This window comes from Pongo abelii, chromosome 8 (assembly GCF_028885655.2).
Source record: "Pongo abelii isolate AG06213 chromosome 8, NHGRI_mPonAbe1-v2.0_pri, whole genome shotgun sequence".
Taxonomy (NCBI): domain Eukaryota; kingdom Metazoa; phylum Chordata; class Mammalia; order Primates; family Hominidae; genus Pongo; species Pongo abelii.
This window is the reverse complement of record NC_071993.2, coordinates 6,065,559-6,092,644: the sequence shown is the minus strand read 5'-3', so window position 1 is coordinate 6,092,644 and position 27,086 is coordinate 6,065,559. Positions and strand designations below refer to the sequence as shown.

The 27,086-nt window shown below is 43.1% G+C and overlaps 1 protein-coding gene across 7 annotated transcripts in view; it reads left to right on the top strand.

The window, feature by feature from the left end:
- The first annotated feature begins 17,297 nt into the window (after positions 1-17,297).
- IL15RA (interleukin 15 receptor subunit alpha) overlaps positions 17,298-27,086 on the top strand; it is a 36,480-nt gene continuing 26,691 nt past the window's right edge. For 3 of the 7 annotated variants that reach the window (XM_002820494.5, XM_002820495.5, XM_009245104.4), the window contains exon 1: positions 18,136-18,347. In XM_002820494.5, the coding sequence (XP_002820540.2) occupies positions 18,149-18,347 (199 nt within the window). In that variant the 5' untranslated portion in view covers positions 18,136-18,148. Of the gene's footprint in view, positions 17,478-17,887; positions 17,970-18,135; positions 18,348-18,451; positions 18,732-27,086 lie in introns of those variants that run through there. The other 4 variants (XM_054521883.2, XM_024253334.3, XM_024253331.3 and 1 more) reach the window with 3 other exon arrangements.

Below are 27,086 nucleotides of genomic sequence, written 5' to 3'. Positions count from 1 at the left end.
ACTACTACATGTTATAAATCTTATAATATATTATTACTATTTTTGCTTTAGGGAGTCGATTATCTTTTAAAAGAGATTAAAATAAGAAAAAATGTTTCCATATTTGCCCACATTTTAATATTTTTTTCTGTCACTATGGCAGAACAGTGGTTTCAAGCACTCCTCATTCCTTTGTGTAGATCCAAATTTCTTTCCAGTCTCAGATTCCTTCCACCTGGAGAATTTACTTTAACATTTCCTGTACTGTAGTACTTACAGTGAAAAATTCTCTTCTATTTGCCAAAAAAAACCCTTTTTTAATTTATGAAATATTTTCATAATTTAAAAAATTTTCACTGAATATGATTCTAGGTGGATTTTTTTCTTTAAATATGTTAAAGATGTCATTCCATTGTCTTCTGCTTGCATAGTGCCTAATGAAAAGTCTGCTTCATAGAATGTCTTCCTTATGGACTATTTCCTTATTCTCTGGCTACCTTCAAAGATTTCCTCTTCATACTGATTTTCAACAGTTTGTCTAGGATGTGCCCAGGTGTGTTTTTCTTCATTTTTATCTTGCTTAGGTTTATCTGAGCTTCTTGGATCTGTGAATTGTTGTTTTTCATTCATCTGGGGAAAACCTCAGCTGTTATCATTTCTTCTGGCCTCTTGTCTCTTCTTCTGGGACTCATTTACATGTATGTTAAACCATTTCATATTATCCTACGGTTTTTGAAATGCTATTATTTTTCTTCTCTCTTTTTACTCCTTAAGTTTCAGTGTGGATAATTTCCACTGACCTCTGTTCACGTTCACCAATTCTTTCTTCTGCTACATTCATTTTGCGAATAAGCCTGTTGAAGGAATCCTTTAAAGCTGAGACCATGATTGTGTTAGTCTGCTAAGACAAGCTCTATTTCCAAATACAGTGACACTGGGGACTAGGCTTCAATATATAAATTTTGAGATACACAAGTCAGTCTATAACAATCATTTTCATTGCTCATGTTTCATTTAACTCTTCCTTTAGAGTTCCCATCTCTCTGATCAAATTCTCCATCATATACGTTGTCCACCTTTTCACTAGACTCTTTAACGCATTAATCAGTTAAAATCTCTGCTAGTTTGAGCATCTGCAGAATCTCTCTGTCTGATTCTGTTGACTGTTTTGTTTTTAGGCTCTCTTACAATTTGGATTGAATGCTGGACTTTGTGTGTAAAGGAATAGCAGAGACTGAGGTAAATAATACTGACAACTGGAAATGGCATGTATCTTCTTCTATCAGTTGATTAATGTGGGAGCTGATTCAATTTAGGATCTACCCAAGGCTGGGTTGATGGGCATGTGACCTTGGCTGTTAACACAGGCCTTCATTGCTTAGAAGGGCCCTGAACTTGGTTTGATGCTCTGCTGTTACCACACTAAAATTCTTAGGAATTTTGAACAAGGGACCTCGTGTTTTCATTTCTGCACTGGGCCTTGCAAATTATGTAGCTCATAAGTATGAGTTTTTGTCTGCTTCAGAAAATCTAGAGATAAGAAATGCTCTAAAGAAATGATGAAAAAGTCAGGAGGAATTTATGTGTCAGTGTTACTAAGTTAGGGAGTACAGATGGTTGAGTAAATATATCCAGTTAATAAGATAGTGTTTGTCAAAAGCCACTGAGATCTGCTCTGGAAATTGAAGGTTAGAGACCAGTAATACAACCAGCCATTGCCTCAAAGACCTAAATCATAAAAATTTATCAATTAGGCCAGTAGATAATATGACTAGCCAGAATTTCTCTTTAAAATCAGACTCATCAGGTTAAATGAAGAAATGCTCAATATGAATATGTTTTTAATAATGTAATTCTTAGAATAATCTTGTATGCATTATAACTTTATGAATGTTCTATTATATTACAACTTTAAGTTTCTTATAATAATAAACTTCTTTCTCTTTAAAAATGTAATATCACTCTATGTTCTATATAAATGTAGTATAATGAAATTTGTTTTAAATCACAAAAATGTAATGAAGATGTGGGGATAGGCTTACTAGTATGTTAAAATTGATGAAAATAAACAATATACTATATGTCTTTCCTTCCATCAAGAAAATGAAAATGCTATAGCTAACACAAAAGAAATCTACAAGGGAAAAAAATCCAAGCCTATTGAAAATGTATTTTCTCTTTTTAGACATATTGTCAGGAGAAAATTTAGTTGTTAGGGCCTGGCGTGGTGGCTCATGCCAGGTAATCCCAGCACATTGGGAGGCCAAGGTGGGGAGGATCCCTTGAGCCCAGGAGTTCAAGACCAGCCTGGGCAACATAGGGAGACTCTGTCTCTTAAAAAGAAAAAGAAAAAAAAATTAGTTGTTAGAGAAAAACCAAAAAAAACAAAAATAATGACAAACAACACAGATGTTCTCCTTCACATTCAATAAATTCAAAGAAAGACAGACCAGGCTGGTTTGGTTCTTCTGGTGTCAGGGACTCACCTTCTTTCCATCTTGTTCCTACTCTATGGATGGCTTGTGGCTTCCATTTTCAAGAATCCTCATGGTCCAGTATGACTGCTGGGGCTCCAGTAATTATGGCTGCATTCCAACCAGCAAGAAGGAGGAAGGATTTAGAGTGGCACATTTTCTCCTTTCAAGGCCATTTAAATTAAATCACAAGATATAAAGCACATCTCTTGTTTTCATGTTTACTTTGCATCAGTAAACAAAATTTGCTTATTGCTTTTGGGAGAGCATATAGAGAGAGTCTCTGAAATAAATGAACCTTCTTTTAGGTCTAACAATCTTCCCTAGCTGAGCCACCTCAGTCTACCAGGATCCAAATTCTAAATCTGTTCTTGGAGCCAGCTGCAGTGGCTCATGCCTGTAATCCCAACACTTTTTGGGAGGCTGAGATAGGAGGATCACTTGAGCCCAGGAGTTTGAGACCAGCCTAGGCAGAACAGTGAGACCCTCTCTCTTAAAAAATTTTTTTAATTAAACTAAATTAAAAAGATAAAATCTAGTATTGGTTATGTATTTTGGAAACAGTTTCATTTTGAAGGCTGTTTATTTTATTTATTTAAAGCAGCTGTCTTGGTTGGCTTTTTAAAAATACTTTGTTTATGACAGCTAGAGAAATAATTTGGCGAAAAAAGAGAGAGAAAAATGACTCTAACTCCAGAGAAACAAATAAAATAGTTTTAGATTCATAAATAGCTTATGGTTTAACTTAGAAGCCTATAAATTTTTACATTTAAAAAAATTATAACATCCATAAAATGTTATACCTCGTAGACATTTTGTTTTTAACATTTTAGGTCAAGGACTCTTGAAAGAACTAATAAATAATTATTTGTCAATTTAAAAAAATAGGCTGGGCCTGGTGATTCATGCCTGTAATCCTAGCACTTTGGGAGGCCGAGGCAGGTGGATCTCTTGAGGTCAGGGGTTCGAGACCAGCCTGGCCAACATGGTGAAACCCTGTCTCTACTAAAAATACAGAAATTAGCTGGACGTGTTGGCATGCTTCCGTAGTCCCAGCTACTCAGGAGTCTGAGGCAGGAAAATCGCTTGAACCCAGAAGGCAGAGGCTGTAGTGAGCCGAGATCGTACCACTGCACTCCAGCCTGGGCAACAGAGTGAGACTCTGCCTCAAAATAAATAAATAAATAAATAAATAGGAAAATAAAATAAAATGAAATTCATGAACCAAATTCAAATAAATTAAATATTTCTGATTTTCTAACACGGTAGGGGAACAGAAACACTTCTGATAGTTGCCTGGGCTAAAAGACAATTGCTATGGATTAGATGTCGCAAAGGCTATGGCTTGACTTTGACTTGCATGGGATTTTGATTTTTTCTTTTTCTTTCTTTTCCTTTCTTTCTTTTTTTTTTTTCTTTTGAGACAGAATCTCACTGTTGCCCAGGCTGGAAGTGCAGTGGTGCGATCTCCTGGCTCACTGCAACCTCCGCCTCCCAGGTTCAAGCAATTTTCCTCCCTCGGCCTCCTGAGTAGCTGGGATTACAGGCATGCATCACCACACCCGGCTAATTTTTATATTTTTAGTAGAGATGAGGTTTCACGCTGTTGGGCAGGCTGGTCTTGAACTCCTGACCTCAAGTGATCCACCCACCTCAGCTTCCCAAAGTGCTGGGATTGCAGGCTTGAGCCACTGAACCTGGGCGGATTTTGATATTTTTCTAAAACCATAATCACTGTTTATAAACTGGGAGATTTTACACAAGGACCTATAATTTCAAAGTCTCTTCAAACACTGAAAATATGCCGGCATAGTGCCTCGTGCCTGTAATCCCAACACTTTGGGATGCCAAGAAGAGAGAATTGCTTGAGGCCAAGAGTTTGGCACCAGCCTGGGCAACATGGCAAAATCTGGCCTCTGCAAAAACACAAAAATTAGCCTGGTGAGGTGGCATACTCCTGTAGTCCCGGCTACTTGGAAGGCTGAGTCAAGAGGATCATGTAAACCCAGCAGGTAGAGGCTGCAAAGAGCTGTGATCACGCCACTGTACTCCAGCCTGTGTGACAGAGCAAGACCCTGTCTCAAAACAAAACAAAAAACCAAACTAAGAATATGAGCGTAGTAGACATGCATTGCTCTCTTATACTCTACCAGAGCTGGCAGCCCACTCCCTCTTGTCTGGTGCCCGCGACCCTGTGGCCTGTACCCTGTAGGCATTTGGGTTTGCGATTCCCAGATACATCTTGGGTTTACGTTTTTTAAAACCTGAGGTTCTATCACTCTCTCCTTTGATTTTATCCTGAGATCATTAAGAGATGAACCAAAAAACAAAGGTGAAGGCAGAAAGCTCTTTAAAGATTTACCTTCTGGTTCTTACCAGGAGGTAAGGAAGGTAGAGAAGGGGTTGGAGATGGAAGAGAAAGGGCAACCAATCTTTGGTGAGGTGAGGGAAGAGACTGGTGGGCAAGAGGCCACGCTGTGCTCTTAGGAGGATGATGGCAGTAGGGGAATTACAAACAGGAGGGGACATTAAGCCACTTCTTCTTGGGGCAATCTGCTTTATAGTTTTACCATCTTAGTTGGGCATCGTCTTGCTGTAAGAAGGGACAGCAAGAACCTGGAACATTGCTCCCAGCTGTTGGGACTCCACTCAGGGTGGGGTTTTTATCTTCACTATCTGTTCATGGGACCTCCCCACCCGCCTTCTCCCCACTCTGGCATTCTGCCTGGACAGATGGCCCTAGCTTAGTATCACAGATAACGTTTCTCCAGACACTTTTCAACCCCTAAATTGTACTTAACATTTTTAGCTAACAACTTTCTCTACAGTCACCTTAGATAGTTTACCAAGGACAACATATTATAGAGTATCTGTTGTCTATTTCACATCTAACACGTACTGAGAGCTTATTGCACGTTAAGCACTCTTCAAAATGCTTTTGTCGACTCATTTAATCCTCTCAAACACCTTATGGTGTAGGTCCTATTATTTCCATTTCACAGATGGGGAAAGGAAGACACAGAGAAGTTAATAACTTGCCCAATGGAACCCATTTGGAGATAGATATATGAATAAATATATAGATACAGATGCACACACACAGACGTAAAGCATACATAAATATAAAAGCCAGGCTGGGCACGGTGGCTCACACCTGTAATCCCAGCACTTTGAGAGGCCAAGAGAGGAGAAGCCCTTGAGGCCAGAAGTTTGAGACCAGCCTAGGCAACATAGTGAGACCTCGCCTCTACAGAAAAATTTTTTTAATTAGCTGGATATAGTGAGCATGCATCAGTAGTCCTGGCTACTTGGGAGGCTGAGGCAGGAGGATTGCCTGAGCCCAGGAAGTTGAGGCTGCAGTGAACTATAATCGTGCCTCTGCACTCCAGCCTGGATGACAGAGCAAGACTATTATTTTTAAAACTTATGAAAACCTATCTCATAATTCTCATTCACAAGATGTGATGCTCAAAAGCAGATATTCACAGGGCTTCTGCATAAGAGATGCAAGGTATTACAGAAATAAGAAAGCAAAAAACGAAATAAGGTAGAAAATAAAGAGGGGCTTCTGGCAGTGAGTGGTGGGTGTAATTCAGATATTCTTGAAGACTCAGAAGAGGTTTGAAATTGTGCAAAGCTGCTGTTTTATTCACATGACATTGTTTATCATTGCCTTCTACATGTGCACAGTGCCAGGAACAGAGACTTGTAGCCAATAAAACACAAAAACTGGAGAGAATGTGCTTCCAATTAAAAAGTACAATTGCAAAACAACTTTGAGTTCAAAATCAGGCCAGGCACAGTGGCTTACGCCTGTAATCTCAGCACTTTGGGAAGCCGAGGCAGGCGGATCACCTGAGGTCAGGAGTTTGAGGCCAGCCTGGCCAACATGGTGAAACCCCGTCTTTACTAAAAGTACAAAAATGAGCCAGGCATGGTGGCGCACGCCTGCAGTCCCAGCTACTCTGGAGGCTGAGGCTTAGGAGGCTTGGAATTCGTATAATTGGGTGAATCATCAAGAAATAGGTTGGTCTCTTGGGAATTTTTCCTTTCAAAGATTCATCACAGGAGAAAAGAAAGTGAAGGGTGATTTTCCCTGAGAGCAGACCAGTTTTGTGTTCTAGAATTTGGGGTTCTCTCACTCCAGGGATGCAGTTCACTGACTGTTTGTGTGTTTGATGTTGATTTGTTTATCTGACTGCAGGGTGCCAAGGAGACTGACCAAATAGGCATTTTTTTTGAGGAAGAAGGAGGCTAATTAAAATAATCTGGCTAGATTGTCAGTGAGGATAAGTGGATATGCAAAAAGTGTTTGGAAAGAGGTTAACTAACTAGAAGGGAGCGAGGCGGGTTTGCTGAGAATAGAGGGCAAGGTGGGTCTGGGCAATGACTATCTTAGTAGTGACGAAGGCCACCCAGGCCCAGGCCACCTCCCTCTATTTTTCCTGGATTTTGGCACAACCTCAGAGAAGGGAAGAGACGTATTTGCCATAGCGGGGAGTGGAGGGAAAAACAGTATTAGATTTTTGTCGATCTTGGCAAGTGGAAGCTCAGAGCCACATCTGATACAATTTACAAAAATAAGGAAATGCGATGTTTTTTCTACTTGAGTATTGAAAAGCATTTCCTTCTTCTATACCCATACTCTTAAGCAAAACCCCTTCTGTCAGTGGGCTCATTTTCTTTCATTTTCCCCACTTCAGTCTCACTGCCTTGAGGTCTCCAGGTTGGCTGCAGCAATCGGATTCCCTTATAGGGCCCCCTACAGACTCTAACTGGCCCTTGTTCCTAAGTCAAAAGCCAAGTACACCATTACTAGGTGACCATTAGAAATGCATCACCTCGTCTGGGCGCAGTGGCTCACATCTGAAATCCCTGCACTTTGGGAGGCCAAGGCGGGAGGATCTCTTGAATCCAGGAGTTTGAGACCAGCCTGGGCAACATGAAGAAACCCTGTCTCTACAGAAAGTACAGAAATCATCTGGGCGAGGTGGTGTGCACCTGTCATCCCACCTACTTGGGAGGCTGAGGTGGGAGGATTGATTGAGCCCAGGAGGTCTAGGCTGTAGTGAGCCGTGATCACTCCACTGCACTTCAGCCTGGGTGACAGAGTGAGACCCTGTCTCAAAAATAAAATAAAATAACATGGTGAATTGTATGTCATATGAATATATCTCCACTTAAAAATTTAGGATTCTAAAGCAAGAAAGAAAAAAAAAAGAAAAAAGAAAATCCCTTAACCTGAGCCACAGCTCTCTTCTTCCTGATATCTCCATCCACCATCCTCCCCTCTGCCTGGCCCCATCTGCCATCTTCCCCTCTGCCTGCCTCCCCTCCCCAGCTGAGTCCTCTGTCTGCATCTTGCTGACGGTCTATGGCCAAAGACCCTGTCACTAGGACTTTTCTTTCCAGAGCCTGAACCTCATCCTCACCTCCAGCTCTGCTCTGAATGATGACTGCTGAGCTGATCCCCACCCTGCATGGGTCCCCTGCGAGAAGCCCAGAACGACGCTCACCTGAGTCTCTCCTGAATGGTGGACACTCATCCAAGGAGGCCCACTCTTCCCAAGCCATCTCATTTCCTTTGGTCTGAGAAAATAGATACTGGACTTTGCTCTCAAAAATAATGATATCATGTTGTTATGAGTTGAAATATGTCCACCCAAAAATATATGTTGAAGTCCTAACCCCTAAACCTCAGAATGTGACCTTATTTGCAGATACGGTCTTTTCTTTGTTTGTTTGAGATGGAGTGTCACTCTGTCATGCAGGCTGGAGTGCAGTGGCACGATCTCGGCTCACTGCAGCCTCTGCCTGCTGGGTTCAAGCAATTCTCCTGCCTCAGCCTCCCAAGTAGCTGGGACTATAGGTGTGCGCCACCCCGCCCGGCCAATTTTTTGTATTTTTAGTAGATTCAGGATTTCACCATGCTGGCCAGGCTGGTCTAGAACTCCTGACCTCGTGATCCACCCGCCTCAGCTTCCCAAAGTGGTGGGATTACAGGCATGAGCCACCGCACCGGGTCTGGAGATAGGGTCTTTACCAAGACAATCAAGTTAAAATCAAGTTAAAAATCCCCACTGGGATGGGCCCTGATCCAATATGACTGGTGTGCTTATAAGGAGACAGAATTTGGATGTCGACACGCACAGAGGCAGGATTCTGGGAAGAGACACAGGGAGAGGACAGCCGTGTGGCAGGAGCAATGGCAAAGGAATGACAAGGACATCTGGCAAATGCCATAGCCTGGATGTGGCCAGGAAGGACTCTCCCCTAGAGCCATCAGACACCTGCTGACACCTTGATTTCAGCCTTCTAGCCTCCAGAACTATGAGACAACAAATTTCTGTTGTTTCAAGCCACACGGTGTTTGGTACTTTGTTGTGGCAGGCTTAGGAAATTAATACACACAGAAAAGGCCAGGCGTGGCTGAAGTGTGGATGGGGGGGTCATACATTCTAGATAGAGACTCCCATGCTGCTTCTAAAAAGGACCAAGCTGTTGACGCATGCAGCAGCTTGAGTGGATCTACAGAGAATTGCACTGTTTGCAAAAGCTGACGTCGAAAGGCTACACACTGAATGATTTCACTTATATAACAAACGTTCTTGAAATGACAAAGTTGCAGAGATGGATAGCATCAGTGGCTGCCGGGGCTTAGGGAAAGGGGAGAGAGGCAGATAGCTGTGGCTATAAAAGGGCAGCACGAGGGAGCCTGGTGTGCTGCATCTTGCCCTGCATCTTGGCTGTGGAGGGGCCACAACCCAACTGCCTATAATGTGACAAAATTGCGTAGAATTACACACACACACATGCATGTAACACCGGCAAAATTCGAATGTCTATATGTTGTATCCATGTCATTTCCTGGTTGTGATATTGTACTTTAGCTATTCAACATGCTACCATTGAGGAAAACTGAGTCAAGAGTATACAGGATCTCTCTGTATCATTACAACTATATGAGAATCTTCACTTACCTCCAAACGAAAAGTTTTTTAAAGATACCATCAAGTCATATCAGTTTAACCCAGGAAAGTAGTCCCTATGGAATATGGATGAAATTAAGTATTATTTCCATCTAAATACAATTCAAGATGTTGGATCCTTTTGTTTTTTTAAGAGGTAACTGACAATCCGAAATAAAAATTCGAAATTTCATCTGGATGAACAAACATAAGAATATTCTTTAAAAGGATAGCAAAGAAACCTTGGGGAGGGGAAACTTCCAGGGCAGACCACCCCCTGCAAGATTTGGAAACATTACAGAGCTATAATAACTGGCAAAGACTGTGGAACAGAGTAAGTATCCCAGTAATGGACTAATTATCTAAGTGAAAATAATTTATGGAAACAGTATTTCTAAAAAGGTTAAAAAAAAAAAAAAAGAAGCGCCTTTGAGTGTACAATGGCATTCTAAATCAATAATTGGCCTTGGTCTTTTCCAGTTTCCTGTTAAAACATTCAATTTATACAATGAGGAAAAGTCTAGACCAGCACTGGACACTACCTGAAGCTTTTAGGAGTTATGGCAGAAAATAGCGCAGATAATAGTGGAGTACAGCAGGGTGTAACAGGGTGTAATACTATCTAACAGTTAAAATTAATGACCTACCACTACATGTATCAGTGGAGAAATTAATGCTAAGGGAAGAAGAAAGTTTTGGAATGACATGACAGTGCAGGTTGAGTCTCCCTTATCTGAAATGCTTGGAATGTGAAATATTTCAGATTTCAGAATTTTCCAGATTTTGGAATATTCACATATACACAATGAGATATCTTGGGGATGGGACCTAAGTCTAAACATAAAATTCATTTGTTTCATATGTACCCTGTACACATAGCCTAAAGGTAGTTTCATACAATATTTTTAATAATTTGTGCATGAAACAGTTTGTGTCTATTGAACGCCCAGAAAGCAACGTTGTTGCCATTGCAGTCACCCACGTGAACATCTACAGATGATTGGCATCACCACCATTCCTGACTCTGACTCTGAATTTATGGGCTACCTTTATAAACAATCGTTTTCTTATACCTATTCACACATGAGTACTTAACAGTAAAAAATATGACATAGCATTAAACCAGTGAAAACATAATGTGTTCAGGGTCACTAAGCAGCCCAGTGGTGTCATCAGAGACCTGGATCAGCCGACAGACAACAGCAACCACGACAGTGGGCTTCCATCTCCATCAATGATGCTGTATTCTGATTAAACGATTACTGTAGGCCAGGCTCGGTGGCTCACGCCTGTAATCCCAGCACTTTGCGAGGCCAAGGCAGGCGGTTCACCTGAGGTCAGGAGTTTGAGACTAGCCTGGCCAATGTGGTGAAGCTCCATCTCTACTAAAAATACAAAAAAAAAAAAAAAAATTAGCTGGGCATGGTGGCAGGCGCCTTTAATCCCAGCTACTCAGGAAGCTGAGGCGGGAGGATCATCTGAGCGCGGGAGCTCAAGGATGTAGTGAGCTGGGATCATGCCACTGCACTCCAACCAGGGCAACAGAGTGAGATCCTGCCTCAAAAAAAAAAAAAAAAAAAAAAAAAAAAAAAAAAAGGAAAAGTTCACTATAAGCTAAACCTTGAGCCTAGAGCCTAGCTGCACATGCAGAACCCTGGAGAAGTCCCTACCCCCAAGGCAGGAGTTCGTAGCTAATAGCTTCTTGGGCTTTTGGTGCAGATTGGCTGGAGATTGGGGAAGCTACATCATGAAAAAGGAGCTTTTGTTCTCTTTCCTGGGCCGAATTAAGCAGCAGCAACTTGTAATCATCTGGCCATCTGCTGGTATCTTGTAGGGCAGCTTATCTTGCAAAAGCACTAGGTGCTGACGCAGGAGAGTTGCAAGCAAAAGGAGACTCTGCAAAAGGGTTCTTCAGGGCTTCGCACAAAGGGACAAGTTGGTACAGGGTCCTCATCTTGCTTATCCTGCCTCAAACACACACCGTTCTAGTCCTTCAATGAGCCCATCGCATGCTTTCATCATGGTGCCTGTAGGTGCTTGTTCTGCAGTGATAACAGCATTATGTTCGTCATCACTGTTACCACAAGCACCTTGGTTCAGAACCGTTTTGCCATTGTTCATCATCGGTCAATGAATGAACAACTGAAGCCTCAGTATAGATGTTAAAAACCTGTATATCCACTTCGTCCAGCATGCTGACACACTCTGAAGGTATATTTTTTGCCTGCATAGGGAGGTCAGACATCATTTTTTCCCCACTTCACATATGGAATACCTCCATGTCATCACCTTGTTCATCATCATCACTGAACATAGTCGCAGACCAGAGGTTGTGCCAAGCACATGTGGCTGTGTCGTTAGTCACTGTGTTCCAAGCATTGGAAACAGCATTGGCATCCTTCATGCTAAATGCTTTTTGAAAACTTCCACACCCACCCATCTGTTCACTGTTGCTGGCGTGCAATGTTCCCGTGTTTACTCTCCATTGATCTCCGTTGATCTAAGGATACCTGATCACATGGCTGAAGTAACGAAGTCACATTTGGAAGAAAGCCCATGGCATAAACATTATTTTTAATGAGAATTTCAGCTGGAGAATGAGCAGAATGGTCGTCAAAGAAAAACAAAATCTTGCAGTCGTCATCCAGTCCATCTTCCCTACAGTGACACAAGCCACTGGTCCAAAATGTTTGTGAGACTAATCAGGAAAGATGTTCCTGGTTATACATGTAATCTCAGCTACTCAGGAAGCTGAGGTGGGAGGAAGGCTTGAGGCCAGGAGTGTGAGACCAGCCTTGGCAACATAGTGAGACCTCATCTCTAGAAATAAATAAATATCAGCCAGGTGTGGTGGTGCACACCTATAAGTCCAGCTACTTGGGAGGCTGAAGCAGGAGGATTGCTTGAGTCCAGGAGTGTAAGGCTGCAGTGAGCTATGATTGCACCACTGCACTCCAGCCTGGGCAACAGAGTGAGACCTCATCTCCAAAACAATTTTTAAAAAAGAAAAAAGAGGCCAGGCACAGTGGCTCACACTTGTAATCCCAGCACTCTGGGAGGCCGAGGTGGGTGCATCACCTGAGGTTAGGAGTTCGAGAACAGCCTGGCCAACATGGAGAAACCCCATTTCTACTAAAAATACAAAAATTAGCCAGGCGTGTTGGTAGTCACCTGTAATCCCAGCTACTTGGGAGGCTGAGGCAAGAGAATTGCTTGAACCAGGGAGGCAGAGGTTGTAGTGAGCCAAGATTGTGCCATTGCACTCCAGCCTGGACAATAAGAGTGAAACTCCATCTCAAAAAAAAAAAAAAAAAAGAAGTCCGGGAGTCTGGGAGCGTGGGCTCATGCCTGTAATCCCAGCACTTTGGGAGGCCAAGGTGGGTGAATCACCTGAGGTCAGGAGTTCAAGACCAGCCTGGCCAACATGGTGAAACCCCGTCTCTACAAAAATACAAAAATTAGCCAGGCATCATGGCGGGTGCCTGTAGTCCCGGCTACTCGTGAGGCTGAGGCACGAAAATGGCTTGAACCCAGGAGACAGAGGTTACAGTGAGTTGAGATCGCTCCATTGCACTCCGGCCTGGGTGACAGAGCAAGACTCCATCTCCAGAAAAAAAAAAAACAAAGAAAAAAAAGAAAAGAAAAGAAGTCCTTGGTAATTCATGTATTGTGTTAGGATAATAATGAACTGGTAAGAAAACCACTCCTTGAAAACAGCAAGGGTGCAGCCTTTGCCTATCACAGCAGTTTGGGCTTACGTATGCCTGTTGCATTAGCACAACCCAGCACAGTTATGTCCTTGGGTTCCTTAATTCCTGCTGGGACCATCTGATCCCAGCGGTCAGTGTCTTTCTGGGACAATAGCACTAAAACAGTGATGTTTCATGGCCATTATAGACTTGCTCTGGTATCAGGTTTTCATTGGCGATGACGTCAGCAAACTCGCTAATGAATTACTCTGCTGCTTTGTGATTAGCAGATGTTTTATCACCAAAAATCTTTAAAAATTTAATGCCATATTTTTTCTTGAATTCTACAACCAACCTTGAATATTCACAATTCCCTTCCATTTTTAGTTCATCATAATAGATCTTTCTTGTTTCATGATTGGTGTATCATTAAGTGGCATGTGTCCCCTGTGATATTGATGGATCGCTTTTCCAGTGCACAATCAAGATCTTCATTTCTTTTATGCAGGGTTTTTCTATTTTTCATTAACTCGTGTCAGTCACTTGCAGCACAGAACTTCAACCGTCTATCCCTCTGTTTCTTCAGGTCCTATATGGTGGTCATTCCAACACCGTACCTTTCTGTAAGACATTTCACACTTACACCACTGCCTACTGTCTCCAACAGTTTGACTTTCTGTGTTATAGATAAACATAAATGCTTTCTTTTTCTCATCACTGTTATCCACAGGGTATCTGCAGACCTTTGTGACATTTTCTTTTTTCTTTTTTTTTGTTTGAGACAGAGTCTTGCTCTATCACCCAGGCTGGAGTGTAGTGGTATGATGTCGGTTCACTGCAACCTCAGCCTCCTGGGTTCAAGCAATTCTTGTGACTCAGCCTCCTGAATAGCTGGGATTACAGGCACGTGACACCACACCAGGCTAATTTTCATATTTTTAGTAGAGGGGGTTTGCCATGTTGCCCAGGCTGGTCTTGAACTCCTGAGCTCAAGTGATCCACCTGCCTCGGCCTCCCAAAGTGCTGGGATTACAGACGTGAGCCACTGCACCCGGCCAACATTTTCAACAATATCATTAGACCAGAGAGCAGAGAATAAGCAAAAATACCACAGTGAGAAGTGCACAGAGGCAGGCCTTGGCTTCATATGGAGAATTGTGGGGACCTGTCATGGGTGTGTTCGACCCGCACACATGCCATTTTACACCTTTTGTGTGTGTGCTTGCATGGGGGAATCTGGGCGTGCACAGAAAAGATATCTCTCAGCTGAAGGCGGCTGGGAGAGTCTTTTTTCCCCTTGGAGATGCTGAATAAACAGTGTGTTGTGTGCCTGTGTTTTGATTGCAACCCACCCCACGAGATCAGGTGTGGAATTTTCTACTTGTGGCGTAATGTCAGAGCTCAAAAATTTTGGGTTTTGGACCATTTTGGATTTGGGATTTGGAGATCAGGAGTGCTCAACCTGTATGGTACTGTTCATATTTTTTTTTTTTTTTTTTTTTTTGAGACCGAGTCTCTTTCTGTTGCCCAGTCTGGAGTGCAGTGGTGTGATCTCAGCTCACTGCAACCTCCACCTCCCAGGTTCAAGCGATTCTCATGCCTCAGCCTCCCAAGTAGATGAGATTACAGGTGTGTGCCACCACACCCTGCTAATTTTTGTATTTTTACTAGAGATGGGGTTTCACCATGTTGACCTGGCTGGTCTCGAACTCCTGACCTCAGGTGATCCGCCCACCTCTGCCTCCCAAAGTGCTGGGATTACAGTCGTGAGCCACCACACCCAGCCTTAATCATATGAATTTTTAAAATGTAAGCCATCCTGTCCATTGCACATGGACATACACATGGAAAAGGGGCCTAAGAATGCCTGGGAATGATGAGTACCAGTTTCAAGAAACATTTACCCGCGAGAAGGTGGAAGATGGAGGAAGAGAAAGATGCAGGAATACAAAGGGGCTTCAACTTTATCTGTAATTTTTTTATTCCAAAAAATAGCTGAAGCAAACATTGAGCAGACATATTAAGATTTGACAGGATGACGCAGTAGGCTTATGGATATCCACTATATTTATTGATTGCTATACTTCGAAGTATGTTTGAAATTTACATTATTTAACAATGCATATATATGTAATGAAATAGAGTTCTTTTAAGCATACCAAATTTACAATTTTATTTTCAAATATTAAAATTTACTTTGGCCAGAATGCAGTAAAATGGGTACTTTAACACAATGCTAGTTAGAAGGTATATTGATACAAGACTTTTGGAAAACAAGATAGAAATATTTGTTTAAAAGAAAAAAAGCCTTTAAAAATATTCCCTACCAGTTGACTCAATAGTTCCACTGTAGGAAATCTATTCTAAACAATCTTAAATTCACAAGATTTTGTAGAAAGATATTTATGACAATGTTATCTTTAATATTAAAATAATAGAGGGGATGTTAAACTATGATAATTTGCAGCCATGAAAAACTTTTACAAAGAGTCTGTAATAATGGGGAAATCTCTACTTCATAAATGTTCATAGAATAAAAAATGCTCTATTTTATACATGCTATGCTCAGCCTGCATTCAATAAACCCTGAATATATTTGACAATAATAAGGAATATTGTTAATTTTTAAATTTGATCTTATCATCTTGAGATATATTCTTAAGGATTGAGGGAAATTGAATAATGCGGGATTTCCCCAGTTGGAATAAGGGTGGCTATTTCTGCTTAGAAAAAAAGAATGGACCTTGTGTGGTCACTGCCGGATGGTAGGTTCATTATTCTTCCTACTTTTCTTTTTTTTTAATTTAAGAGACAGGGACTGGCTCTGTTGCCCAGGCTGGAGTGCAGGGGCACCATCACAGCTCACTGCAGCCTCAAACTCCTGGGCTTAAACAATCCCCCTGACTCAGCCTCCCAAGCAGCTGGACTACAGGCAAGTGCCACCACATCAGGCTAATATTGTTTAAATATTTTGTAGAGATAGGGGTCTCACTGTGTTGCCCAAGCTGATCTCCAACTCTTGGGCTCAAGTGATCCTCCTGCCTCTGTCTTCCAAAGTGCTGGGGTTACAAGCGTGAGCCATCGTGTCTGGCCTCTACTTTTGATATTTGAAAATGTCCCTAACAAAAGAAGCTTTCATAAGTCTGAAACACACAAAATGTTGACATTGATTATATTTACAGGTTGGGTCCAAGTGGGATTTCCAATCCTCTGCATTCCTTTGTTCAGCATGTTTTACATTTATGCCAATTTTAAACTTTTTAGGGAAAGAGGAGTAAGTACAGTTCATGCCTCACTTACTAATAGAGAGACTTTCTGAGAAGCTTGTCAGATGATTTCCTCGTTTTGCCAACATCACAGAGGACTTACACATTTTGCATGGCGTAGCCTGCTACACACTGAGGCCACATGGCCTAGCCTGTTGCTCCTAGACTGCAAAGCTGTGTAGCAGGAAGCCTTGCTGAATACTCAGGCAACTGTAATACAATGGTGAGGATCTGTGTCTCTAAACATAGAAAAGTTACAGTAAAAACACAGAATTATAATCTTACGGGACCACCGAGGCACATACCAGCTAGCATTAACAGAAAGGTCGTTAGGCTCCACATGACTGTAGGAAAAGCTTTCATCTACTCTTTTCCCACTGTGTGTGTGGGGTGGGGGGGATGTATAACAACCTACGTTTATATGCCACTAAATTCTTTTGTTTGTTTGTTTTATTTTATTTTATTTATTTTTTTGAGACCGAGTCTCACTCTGTTGCCCAGGCTGGAGTGCAGTGGTGCGATCTCAGCTCACTGCAACCTCAGCCTCCTGGGTTCAAGTGATTCTCCTGCCTCAGCCTCCCGAGTAGCTGGGATTACAGGCGCCCGCCACCACGCCCAGCTAATTTTTGTATTTTTAGTAGAGACGGGGTTTCACCATGTCGGCCAGGCTAGTCTCGAATTCCTGACTTCAGGCGATCCACCTGCCTTGGCCTCTGAAAGTGCTTGGATTTCAGGAGTGGCCACCGCGCTCGGCCCTAAATTCTTTTATTTAACTTTTAAGTTCAGGGCCATAAGTGCAGGTTTGTTATATAGGTAAACCTGTGTCTTGGGGGATTATTGTACAGATTATTTCGTTTTCAAAGAGAATTTGCAAGTATGTCACAAAAGCCTCATAAACACGTTGTGAGATTTTAAGAGGCAATGACCGAGGCTTGGAGATGTCTCGTCCTGTCCAATGTCACCCCTAGACCTGAGAATCTGCACTTGGGAGCTTACAGACCCGGTTCTCAGGCTTCACTTGAGACCCCAAGAAAGAAAAAAACCCACCAGCCAAAGAGGGGGATGGCAGCCTGGAAGAACCTAAGGAAGCGAGGCTTAGAGGTGAAGCACTGTGGCTCCTCTCCCCCTTCTCCCCCCTCCGCCCCCTCTCCTTCTAAGATGAGGCATTTTCTGGGGGAGCAAAGCTGCAGCAGGAATTCGGCGAAGTGGCGGAGCTGGGGCCCCAGCAGGCGCCGGGCGCCGCGGGAGCCAGCAGGTGGCGGGGACTGCGCTCCGCCCGGGCCTGAGCGCACCAGGCAGGTGCCCGCGCCTCCGCACCGCGGCGACACCTCCGCGGGCACTCACCCAGGCCGGCCGCTCACAACCGAGCGCAGGGCCCCAGAGGGAGACCAGGAAAGTCGAAGGCGGAGCAGCTGGAGGCGACCAGCGCCGAGCGAGGTCAAGTGGATCCGAGCCGCAGAGAGGGCTGGAGAGAGTCTGCTCTCCGATGGCTTTGCCCACTGTCTTCGCAGTGGGGACACCGGACCGAGTGCACACTGGAGGTCTCAGAGCACAACGAGCGCGGAGGACCGGGAGGCTCCCGGGCTTGCGTGGGTAAGGTCCTGGGTCCCCACCGGGCACGGCCCATGCGTCCCGGGGACAGGGGTGGCTGTGCGGGGCCGCGGCGGCCGACGGGGCTCCTTCCCCAGCAGGGGTGGGGACGCTGAGTCACGGATCTGTCACCGCTCTGCACCTCTCCGAGCCCTCGGGGGCCAAAGCAAAAGCGAAAGCGAATGCGACTGGCGGGGCGGCAGGTCCCAGAGCCGCGCTCGCCACCTCCCCCCGGCCCCGGCCTGGGCAGCGCTAGCCCGGGGCGTCCAACGGTGCCCTGTGGAGCTGCGGCCATGGCCCCGCAGCGGGCGCACGGCTGCCGGACCCTCGGTCTCCCGGCGCTGCTGCTGCTGCTGCTGCTCCGGCCGCCGGCGACGCGTGGTAGGGAGCTGGGAGCAGGGGCCCCGGGGCGGGACTTGGAAGGGGGCCGGGGCGTGGAGCTGGAGGGAACCGGGCGCCCCATCTCCCCGGGCCGTGCGGGGAGTCGGTGCCCTCGGGAGCGCGGTGCGCGCAGGCCCAGGCCTGGGAGAGGGCGCGGCGCCGGGCAGGAGGGACACGTGCCGGGAGCCGGGGTCGCAGGGAGAGCGCCGCCGCTGCGCCCGGGTGACCCACGTAAGGGAGCGGGCGGCCGGGCTGGGGTCTCCGAGGCCGAGGTCAGGAGCAGCTCTGAGAAGCCCGTTTTGGCCAAGGGAGCGCGGAGCCGGCGGCGTCCAGCAGTTCGGAGACACGGGCGAGTGCGCTTCTCCCAGGCGCCTGGACAGCAGGGTGGGTGTTGCGTAGCACGCGGTCCTCGGAGGGGTCCGGGAGAAACTACCCCTCCCGACTCCCAGGCAAAAGTAAATTATGTCAGTGGGAGCTGGGAGGGTGGGGAGGAGCTGTGTCCCGGGGGGAAACGCGTCGGGCAAGTTGCACACCTGGGGACCTGGAAACAACTTCCAATTCTTAAGCGATCAGGAAACCAGCAGAGGCGGTCGGGACCGGATAGGGGTGGGGAGTGGGGGCCAGCCTGGAGTCTACACTCGCAGGAAAAGGGGGAAGAAATCTGTGATCGCTTGGTGTATTCGAGAAGAAAGCGGGTCTCGGAGCTCTGATCTCGGCAGGGAGGATGGAATGAGCGATTCCTAGGGGTTTTGTCCCGGGAGCCAGAGGAAGGAGGAGAAACAGTAGCTGGGTCTAGCTCTATCCTTGTCAGCGCTTCTTTATCTTTTTATAGTCAGGGAGCTCTCGGAGGGTCTGATGAAAGCTATGAACCCCCCGCCCCCAGAAAAATGCATGAATGCACATACTTACAAAATGTGCATATGATTTTGGGGTCAAAGCACCACTGAAGGCCATCCATGGACTCTCTATAGAAATTGGTAACCCCACGATCTGTGTGTGTTTTTAAGCGAGACCCCGAATAATTTACATGCAGTCGGGCCAGTCTGCCCAGGCCTTGGCCAAAGCCGTTCCACGCACAGTTCCTGCTGCCTGGTGTGGCCTGAACCGCCCCCCACCCGCCGCCACCCCCACCCCAGCTCTGCGAGGCTTCATGAAGTTTCGTTTTCATGAGACTCTGATGCTTGGATTTTCCCCCACATCTGAGAAGCAGAGTTAGTTGGTGACCGGTTGCTTCCTCCCAGCTGGCTAGCAGTGTCACAGGACCCCATAGCTGGCAACAGGGGCAGCGGGATTACACAATATGAAAGTGAAATGCAGCCTTAGTCAGAGCCCAGCAGAGAGGAGGTGTCTTCCGTGAAGACTGAGTGGAGAGGGGAGCACCACTGTGAGATCTCTAATCTCATCAGCTGCACAGCCTTGCCCTTTGACCTTAGAAAGGTGTTGCTACCTTCCCTTCCCAAAGCTCTCGATGTTTTCTTTTTTCTTTTTCTTTCTTTTTTGTTTTCTTTTTTGAGACGGAGTCTCACTGTCACCCCGGCTGGAGTGCAGTAGCATGATCTCAGCTCACTGCAACCTCCGCCTCCTGGGTTCAAGCGATACTCCTGCCTCAGCCTCCTGAGTAGCTGGGATTACAGGCGCTTGCCACCACGCCGGGTAACTTTTGTGTTTTTAATAGAGACGGGATTTCACCATGTTGGTCAGGCTGATCTTAAACTCCTGACCTTGTGATCCGCCTGCCTCAGCCTTCCAAAGTGCTGGGATTACAGGCGTGAGCCATCGCGCCCAGCCGATGTTTTTTTCCCCTTTAACAGCCTTATTGAGGTATAATTGACAGACAATAAATTGCATATATTGAAGTTGCACACTTTGATAAGTTTGGAGGTAAATGCATACATACTCATGAAACCATTGCCACCACCAAGAGTGAACACAACTATCACTCCCAAAGACTTCCTCATGCCCTGTACAATCCTCATCTCCCACCTCGCGCATCTCCCAGGCAACCGCTTATCTGTTTTTTTGGTCACTATCAATTTGATGCACTTTCTAAAATTTTTTATAAATAGAATTACACAGTAGGAACTCTTTCTTGTTTGGCTTTTTTCACAGACAGTAATTATCCTGAGAATTTATCCATGTTGTAATTTGTATAAGTAGTTCATTGGTTTCTACCACTGAGTAGTATTCTACCTACGGCTAGCCCAACATTTGTTTAGCCATTCACTTGTTAAGGGACATTTGGGTTGTTTCCAGTTTGGGACTATTACATAGAAAGCTGCTATGAACACTGACATACAGGTTTCTGTATGGACACATGCTTTCATTTCTCATGGGTAGAGAATGGTTGGGAGTAGAGTGGCTGTGTTATATGGCAGGTGTATGTTTAATTTTTTTTTTTTTTTGAAACAGTGTCACACCATTGTTTCCCAAGCTGGAGTGCAATAGCATAATCATAGCTCACTGCAGCCTTGACCTCTCAGGTGTTTAATTTTTAATTTTTATGTATTTATTTTTAATTTACTTATTTTGAGACAGAATCTCACTCTGTTGCCCAGACTGAAGTGCAGTGGCTCCATCTCTGGTCACTGAAACCTCTGCCTCCTGGGTTCAAGCGATTCTCCTGCGTCAGCCTCCTAAGTAGCTGGGACTACAGGCTTGCACCACCACACCCAGCTAATTTTTGTATTTTTAGTAGAGATGGGGTTTCACCATGTTGGCCAGGCTGGTCTCGAACTCCTGACCTCAGGTGATCTGCCTGCTTTGGCCTCCCAAAGTGCTGGGATTACAGGTGTGAGCCATCGCACCTGGCCTCGGAAGTTTAATTTTTAAAGAAACTGCTAAACCATTTCCCAAAGTTGTTGTACTATTTTACATTCCCACAGCAGTGTAGGGAAGTTCCAGTTCCTTCACACCCTTGTCAGCCCTTGGTATGATGAATCTTTTTAATTTTACCCATTCTACTAGGTATGTAGGGGGTCTCCCCTTGTAGTTTTAATTTGCATTTTTCTACAGCTAGTGATGTTATGTGCTTATTTGCCAGTATATATCTTCTCTGGTAGTGTCTGTTTATATCTTTTTTGCTCTCTTAAAAATTGAGTTGTATCAGCTGGGTGTGGTGGCTCACACCTGTAATCCCAGCACTTTGGGAGGCCAACGCAGGCAGATCACTTGAGGCCATGAGTTCGAGACTAGCCAGGTCAACATGGTAAAACCCCTTCTCTACTAAAAATACAAAAATTAGCCAGCTGTGGTAGCCCATGCCTGTAATGTCAGCTACTCAGGAGGCTGAGGCAGGAGAATTGCTTGAACTCTGGAGGCAGAGGTTGCAGTGAGCTGAGATCGTACCACTGCACTCCAGCCTGGGAGACAGAGCGAGACTGTCTTTTTTTTTTTTTCTGACTCTGTCTTAAGAATAAAAAATTGAATTGTATCATTACTGAATTTTGAGAGTTCTTTATATATTCTGGATACAAGGCCCTAATCAGGTATATGATTTGCAAATATTTTCTCAGATTCTGTGGCTTATCCTTTCTCTTAGCAGTGTCTTTTGAAAAGCAGTTTTTTTATGAAGTCTAATTTATTAATTTGTTATGTTGTGTTTTGGGCTTTTGGTGTCATATCTAAGAAATATTTGCCTAGCCTAAGGTTACAAAGGTTTACTTCTACGTGTTCCTCTAGAAGTTTTATAGCTTTAGGGTTTACATTTATGGCTGTGATCCATTTTGAATTAATTTTGTTTATAATGTGAGGCATGAATTAAAGGTTGTTTTGGGGTTTTGTTTGTTTCTATATATGCATATCCAATTATTCCAGCACCCTTTATTGAAAAGATTATCTTCACTGACTTGCTCTTATACCTTTTGAACATCAGTCAGCCATATGTGTGTAAGTTGGTTGCAGTATACAAAACACCACTACACAAAAATCAGTTCTATTTCTATACATGCACAATGAACGATTAGAAATTTAAAAATTTTAAAAAGTCATTTGAAATAATATTAAAAAGTGTTAGATACTTACAGATAAATTTAACAAAAGATGTGAAAGACATCTTTCATATAAGGAAAACTACAAACCATTGCTTGGAGAAATTAAAGAACAAATCAATGGAGAGATATACCACGTTCATGGGTTGGACAAATCAATATCACTGAGGTGTGAAGTCTCTCCGCATCAAAATTCCAGCAGGCTTGCTTGTAGAAATTAACAAAATTATTCCAAAATTCACATGTAAATGCAAAAGACCTAGTATAGTCAAAACAGAACTGAGTTGGAGGCACAAGACTTCCTGATTGTGAGACTTATTATGAAATAACAGTAATCAAGACAGTGGATGTTGATGTTGAAGATGGGCAGAGGGATGACAGAGCAGAAGATGCCTGATGTTTTTAAATGAGCTTGGTTTGGAAGGGAAATGGACCCAAACTGTTAAATTTGCTACATGGTAGTAAGATTCTGGTATGAAATTGTAGAGAACAGCAAACATTTCTCATCACTGAGAGAGTAAACAACACTGTCTCCAGCTTGTATATGGAAAACCACAAACCATTGCTTAGAGAAATTAAAGAACTAAATCAATGAAGAGATATACCGTGTTCATGGGTTGGACAAATCAATATCACTAAAGTGTGAAGTCTCCTTCTTGTGCTACTAGGCACAATAAGTTGTTGCCAGTCTGTTCTTATTTAAAAGGCCTGATTTGCAGGGGAGTCCATTATGTTGGGTAGAAGGTCACTGACTTCTTAGAGAGCATTTCAGTCTGAAAGATTGTGGGCGACGGTCAAAAGCAGCTGAGAAGACAATGCTTTCTTTGAAGACAAATATCCCTAGCCAGCAATTTCAGTTTGCTTTTTTTATATAAGGTGTAAGTGCACTTGGGGGTGTTTTCACAACTTTTTATGTGTCTTTAAGTATTTTTAAGCCATTTTTCAGAACTTTAGGGGTCTTTTCCCAAACCTTTTATTTTTTATTTCCTATCCATTTTATCTATTTGTTACTGCTTCTGTGCCTCTACTGATAGCAGAAAAGTGGTGAAAACATAAGTGTATAAAACATGAGATTTGTCAAAATCAGCATAAATGTTAAACAGCGGAGGACTGCGTAAATAAAATGGAGTTATTTTCAAGTAGTAGACATCATATGATTCATTTTTTACTAGAAGATCAAGAAGTAGTTGTCATTGAATGGGGAAGATGTCATGTGTCAGTCATATGTGGGCGTGTATGCAGTTGTCTGCCTTTTCTTATTTTTCTACCATAATTTGAATTGTTTTGTAATAAGAAAAGTAAATAAATAAAATTACAAAAGAAATAGCACAATTAAGATCTAGAATTTTGGAGTTTTTTCTAATTCATCTTTAATTATAGCTGATCTTGTCTGGCAATGTTTTCATGACTTTACAAAAGCTTGTCTAACTCACAAACGCTTGTCCACTGCATTCCAGCCTGGGCAACAAAGCAAGACTCTGTCTCAAAAATAACAATAAAAATAATAGTAAAAATAATATGTATCTAAATGAGTAAATATATATATAACTCCTCAGTATATATCCTGGGAGTCATATCAGTGTTGCTCACTCGACATAGTTGATGTGATTTGAATGCTTCTTCTTGGAAAGGCTTGATTCCCTTCTGTGCAGTGGGGAGCCCCTGAGGGTTTCTGTGCAGGGGAGCATTACTGGAGCTGCGTGGTGGAAAGTTTGCTCTTGTTCAGAGTGTGAAGAATGAACTGTAGTCAGGAGAGTCCAGAGAATAGGAGCTGCATTGAGGTTTTTGAAATCGTTCTGGTGGGTGGTGATGAAATCCTGAACACAGGCGGTGTCAATGCAGGAGACAGAAGAGGCCAGATGTCTTCTCAAGTCCTAAAATTATAGAATGTATTTCATTATTTTCCTTTCATTTGCTCTTCAACCTATAGCCCTCAACTCTTGCAAGACTCCAAAAATCATTATTTAAGGAGTTGAGTTATGGAGAAATTCACCTGGCACACAAGAGTTAGGTCAGGAAGCTCAGTTAATGAGTCTGAGAGAGAAAGAAAAGAATTGCCAAGTTTCAGGCAGTGAGCTGGAGACAGTCTGTACTTGTAGTGAGCTCCAAAAGGAAGTGTGTTGACTTGGCTGACATTTCAGCAGGGAAAATAAGGAAGGAAGCTGATGGGTGACTGTGAGGCCAGAGGCCTTTGCCTTTTCCGTACACCAGCTCCACAGTGAGCATCCTGAGGGCAGGAACCATGTCTGACACGTCTCTGAATCTTACCGCCCTTAGCTCGTGCGGGCATTTGAAAGGTGCTGTAAGTGAGGGGAATGTTGGAGTCCATTCTGACTGTTTACAGGACGGGGGGCCACACTAACCCAACAACTTCTAAACTCTGAATATGGAACCAGGCCGAGGCTGCCAGCTCTTATTAGACTCTGTAAACCAACCTGATAGATAAGGAAGTGTGATTCACAGGTTCTGGGAAACAGAAAGAGGTGTGGCCTCATACACTATTTTGGTGACTTCATTTAAATGATCGTTAGGACTTGTTGTATATGTTTTTTGGCTACTTCAGAGTTTTGAAAGTCCTAGAGCCATAAGTTTACTCCAATTTCCATTACTTCATAATTCCATTATATGTATTCAGAAAATATCTATCGTATACCAGCCTTAGGAAAGTGAGAGTACCAGAGAACTGTGAAATATACATACCATCTGCAAGGAGCTTATAATATTGTAAACAAAGTGAGACTTGTTTACATTGAATAACTGGGGAACAATGTTATGAGAGAATATATAGAAAGTATAATTCAAGTATCTAAAGATGTGATTAAGGCATGTGGAAATGAAGTTGTTGCTTCAATTAAATGTATTATATCTGGAGGATGGCTTGAGTTCAGGAGTTTGAGACCAGCCTGAGCAACATGGTGAGACCCCATCTCTAGGAAAAAAAAAAATTAGCCAGGTATGGTGGCATGCGCCTCTAGTCCCAGCTACTCAGGAGGCTGAGGATTGCTTGAGGCCAGGAGTTTGAGGCTGCAGCGGGGCATAATCATACCATTGCATTCTAGCCTGGGTGACAGAGCTAGACCCTGTCTCAAAATAAAATAAAATAAAATAATAATGAAATAAAATAAAATCATTTAAAAAATAAAATAATAAAATGAAACAGTGTTAGTAATATCTCCAATATAGTTATGAGACACTCCAACTTTACAAACTAACTGGCTACCATTTGCCTAGTTGGATTGGCTGCAGTACATTGATATCCTTGTACATTCAAACATTAACTATTCACAGATTTATCTTGGTTTGAGGACCGTTCACAATGGAAGAACCACTGATAGACTTCCTTTCTTAGCAAAATGACAGAGTAGATACCAAAAAACCCTCCTGACACAAAAACACCCAGAAATGATAGATAATATAGTGCAAATGCCTTTTAAAATCCTGAGCTGATAAACAATAATCAACTGTTTAAAGCAAAATAATAACAATGTGTCATGGGGTATAACGTATGTCAAAGCAAAACATAGAACAATAGCACAAGGGCTTGGGGGAGAGATTGGAAGTCTGCCGTTTCAGATCTTTATAGGATATGTATGTGGCAGTATAACATCACCAGAAGGAAAACTGTGATAAGGTAAAGATATATAGTGGACACCCTAAAACAACCACTAAACTAGTACAACGAGTTATAGTTAATAACCAACAAAGGAGATAAAATGGAATCATAAAACATACTCAGAGAATCTATGATGTGATCATCTCCATAGGAAATCATATGGAATCTACAAAGCTGCTATTAGAATAAGTGAGTTTACAAGGCTGCAGAATAGAGTCAATACACCAAAAAATCAATATGCAAAATACTAGCAACAAACAATAAGAAATCGAAATAAATATCATACCATTTGCCGTGACATAAAAAATATGAAATACTTAGGGATATGTCTGACAAAAGATGTACAAGGCTGGCACACTGAAAATTATAAAACATTTCTGGAGAAATTGCAGAATTCTTAAATAAATCAAGAGAGATACCATGTTGATGGGTTTTTAAGAAGACTCAATATTATTAAGATATCAATTCTTCCCCAAACTGATCTATAAATTTAATGAATTCCAATCAAAATTTTAGCAGGCTTTTGTTGGTAGACATTGATACACTGTTAAATTCAGTAGGCCAGGCGGGGTGGCTCATGCCTGTAATCCCAGCACTTTGGGAGGATCCCTTGAACCCAGGAATTTGAGACCAGGCTGAGCAACATAGCAAGGCCTCATCTCTACAAATTAAAAAAATAATAACTAGCTGGGCATGGTGGTGCACATCTGTGGTCTCAGGTACTCAGGAGGTTGAGGTGGAAAGATCACTTGAGCTTAGGCAGCTGAGGCTGCAGTGAGCTATGATCATGCCACTGCACTCCCCACTGGGAGACAGAGTGAGACCCTATCTCGGAAAAATTTCATTTCATTTCATTTCATTTCATTTAAAAATTTAATTTAAAAAATTTAATTTAAAAATTTTAATTTAATTTAATTTAAAAACAAAAAAACAGTAAAGGATCTAGAAAAGCAAACTCAACTTTGAAAATGATTAACACAGTAGGAGGACTTATACTACCTGACTTTAAGACCTATGACGAAGCAACAATAATCAAGGCAGCACGGTATTGGTGTCAAAACAAACAGACAAATAGATCGATGGAATCGATTGGTGAGTCAGCCATAAACACACACAATACACTTGGTCCTTGCTCAGGGT